Source organism: Clupea harengus, chromosome 3 (genome assembly GCF_900700415.2).
Source record: "Clupea harengus chromosome 3, Ch_v2.0.2, whole genome shotgun sequence".
Classification (NCBI taxonomy): domain Eukaryota; kingdom Metazoa; phylum Chordata; class Actinopteri; order Clupeiformes; family Clupeidae; genus Clupea; species Clupea harengus.
In genome coordinates this window covers 3,385,931-3,388,430 of record NC_045154.1, presented here as the reverse complement: position 1 = coordinate 3,388,430, position 2,500 = coordinate 3,385,931, and the positions used below count along the sequence as shown (strand labels likewise).

General features: G+C 54.9%; 1 protein-coding gene across 1 annotated transcript in view; it reads left to right on the top strand.

Annotated features, from left to right (window-relative positions):
* LOC116219017 (extensin) overlaps positions 1 to 1,992 on the top strand; it is a 16,408-nt gene extending 14,416 nt beyond the window's left edge. The window contains exon 2 of the mRNA XM_031561862.1: positions 720 to 1,992. Within this exon, the coding sequence (XP_031417722.1) occupies positions 720 to 1,992 (1,273 nt within the window). The remainder of the gene's footprint in view (positions 1 to 719) is intronic.
* The last annotated feature ends 508 nt before the right edge of the window (positions 1,993 to 2,500 follow it).

Here is a 2,500-nt window from a genome sequence, read left to right as displayed (position 1 = left end):
CAGTGTGTGGTGGTCCCATATAATGAATAGTTAGAATGGCATTTGGTTTTCTTCTCAGAAGAATATTAGAGGCTTATTTCAGTTTGAAGTCTTCTTATGCATAACACAACATAACAAGTGATTTGTTTCTGTGTTAAACTCTACATTTCCTTTCCACCTTTTCATGCAAGTCAAGTATCCAAACCGGTACCCACAGCTCTCCCAAAAGACCCTCCTAGGACCCCAAAACATGAAAACATGCACACGTGCTAACTGTAATATCCCCCACCCCTCTCAAACATACACAACACTACCCCACCCCTCTCAAACATACACAACACTAAAATCACTGACATTTTCTGGAATTTTATGAGACTTTTGGAACTAGTGTGGATGTGTTGGGTATATATATATATATATGTGTGTGTGTGTGTGTGTGTGTGTGTGTGTGTGTGTGTGTGTGTGTGTGTCTGTGTGTGTGTGTGTGTGTGTGTGTGTGTGTCTGTGTGTCTGTGTGTGTGTGTGTGTGTGTGTGTGTGTGTGTGTGTGTGTGTGTGTGTACAGTAGATGTGTGTCGGGGTAACAGGTGGGCCAGCTGTGAAACGAGAGTGTTGAGTGCGTCCAGCTGTCTCTCTGCTCCCCCCTGCCTCACCACCCCCACACTCACCTGAGACTCCACTCATCTACCCTCACTGGGCACGCACTGCCATTGGCCTTAATTAGGCGTGCCCATCACCCAGCGCCCATCACCCAGCGCCCATCACCCAGCTCCCATCACCCAGCGCCCATCACCCAGCTCCCATCACCCAGCGCCCATCACCCAGCGCCCATCACCCAGCTCCCATCACCCAGCGCCCATCACCCAGCTCCCATCACCCAGCGCCCATCACCCAGCTCCCAGCACCCAGCGCCCATCACCCAGCGCCCATCACCCAGCTCCCATCACCCAGCTCCCATCACCCAGCTCCCATCACCCAGCTCCCATCACCCAGCTCCCATCACCCAGCTCCCATCACCCAGCTCCCAGCTCCCATCACCCAGCTCCCATCACCCAGCGCCCATCACCCATCACCCATCACCCATCACCCATCACCCAGCTCCCATCACCCAGCTCCCATCACCCAGCTCCCATCACCCAGCTCCCAGCTCCCATCACCCAGCTCCCATCACCCAGCTCCCATCACCCAGCGCCCATCACCCAGCTCCCATCACCCAGCGCCCATCACCCAGCTCCCATCACCCAGCTCCCATCACCCAGCGCCCATCACCCAGCTCCCATCACCCAGCTCCCATCACCCAGCGCCCATCACCCAGCTCCCATCACCCAGCTCCCATCACCCAGCGCCCATCACCCAGCTCCCATCACCCAGCGCCCATCACCCAGCTCCCATCACCCAGCGCCCATCACCCAGCTCCCATCACCCAGCGCCCATCACCCAGCTCCCATCACCCAGCTCCCATCACCCAGCGCCCATCACCCAGCTCCCATCACCCAGCTCCCATCACCCAGCTCCCATCACCCAGCTCCCATCACCCAGCGCCCATCACCCAGCGCCCATCACCCAGCGCCCATCACCCAGCGCCCATCACCCAGCGCCCATCACCCAGCGCCCATCACCCAGCGCCCATCACCCAGCTCCCATCACCCAGCGCCCATCACCCAGCTCCCATCACCCAGCTCCCATCACCCAGCTCCCATCACCCAGCTCCCAGCTCCCAGCTCCCATCACCCAGCTCCCATCACCCAGCTCCCATCACCCAGCTCCCATCACCCAGCTCCCATCACCCAGCTCCCATCACCCAGCTCCCATCACCCAGCGCCCATCACCCAGCGCCCATCACCCAGCTCCCATCACCCAGCTCCCATCACCCAGCTCCCATCACCCAGCTCCCATCACCCAGCTCCCATCACCCAGCTCCCATCACCCAGCTCCCATCACCCAGCTCCCAGCTCCCAGCTCCCAGCTCCTACGAAGGGAGTTCTTCATCGAAGGACTCCTAATGATGATGTGAGTGTATACAGTCTCCAAATGGTAGTCAGGCTTTTGAACTCTGAACTGAAATGTTAATTTTAAGACGCAATGCTATACAAAGGCACTGAAGGCAAACGCAAATGAACAGGAGAAAAGAAAAGCTTTGTGTAAAAGCTAATGGTACTTATGCTAAATTAGCGCTGAAAAAGGAGGGTCCTCTGAAGAATTAAGAGTTAATTACAACTTAATTAGCATAATTATGCATGCTAATAGCATCTCAAATGGTTAGCAGTTGTCGGGAGGGTTGAGCCATCTGTAATGTTAGCGGATTAATACATCATTTTTTATTTCCAACAACGTTGTAACTCTCCTCCTCTCCAAAGTGTTTTCATTAATCAAGTTCAGTTTTATTAGATTGAAAATTTGCCTCTTTTTTTTCTCCCCCTCCTCTCCTCCTCCTGTTTCATTATGCACCATTAAGGTCCTCCCAGCTCAGTGATGAAGCCCTGCTAATGAGCCCTCATGAGGCCCAGCTCACCAGCACGCCA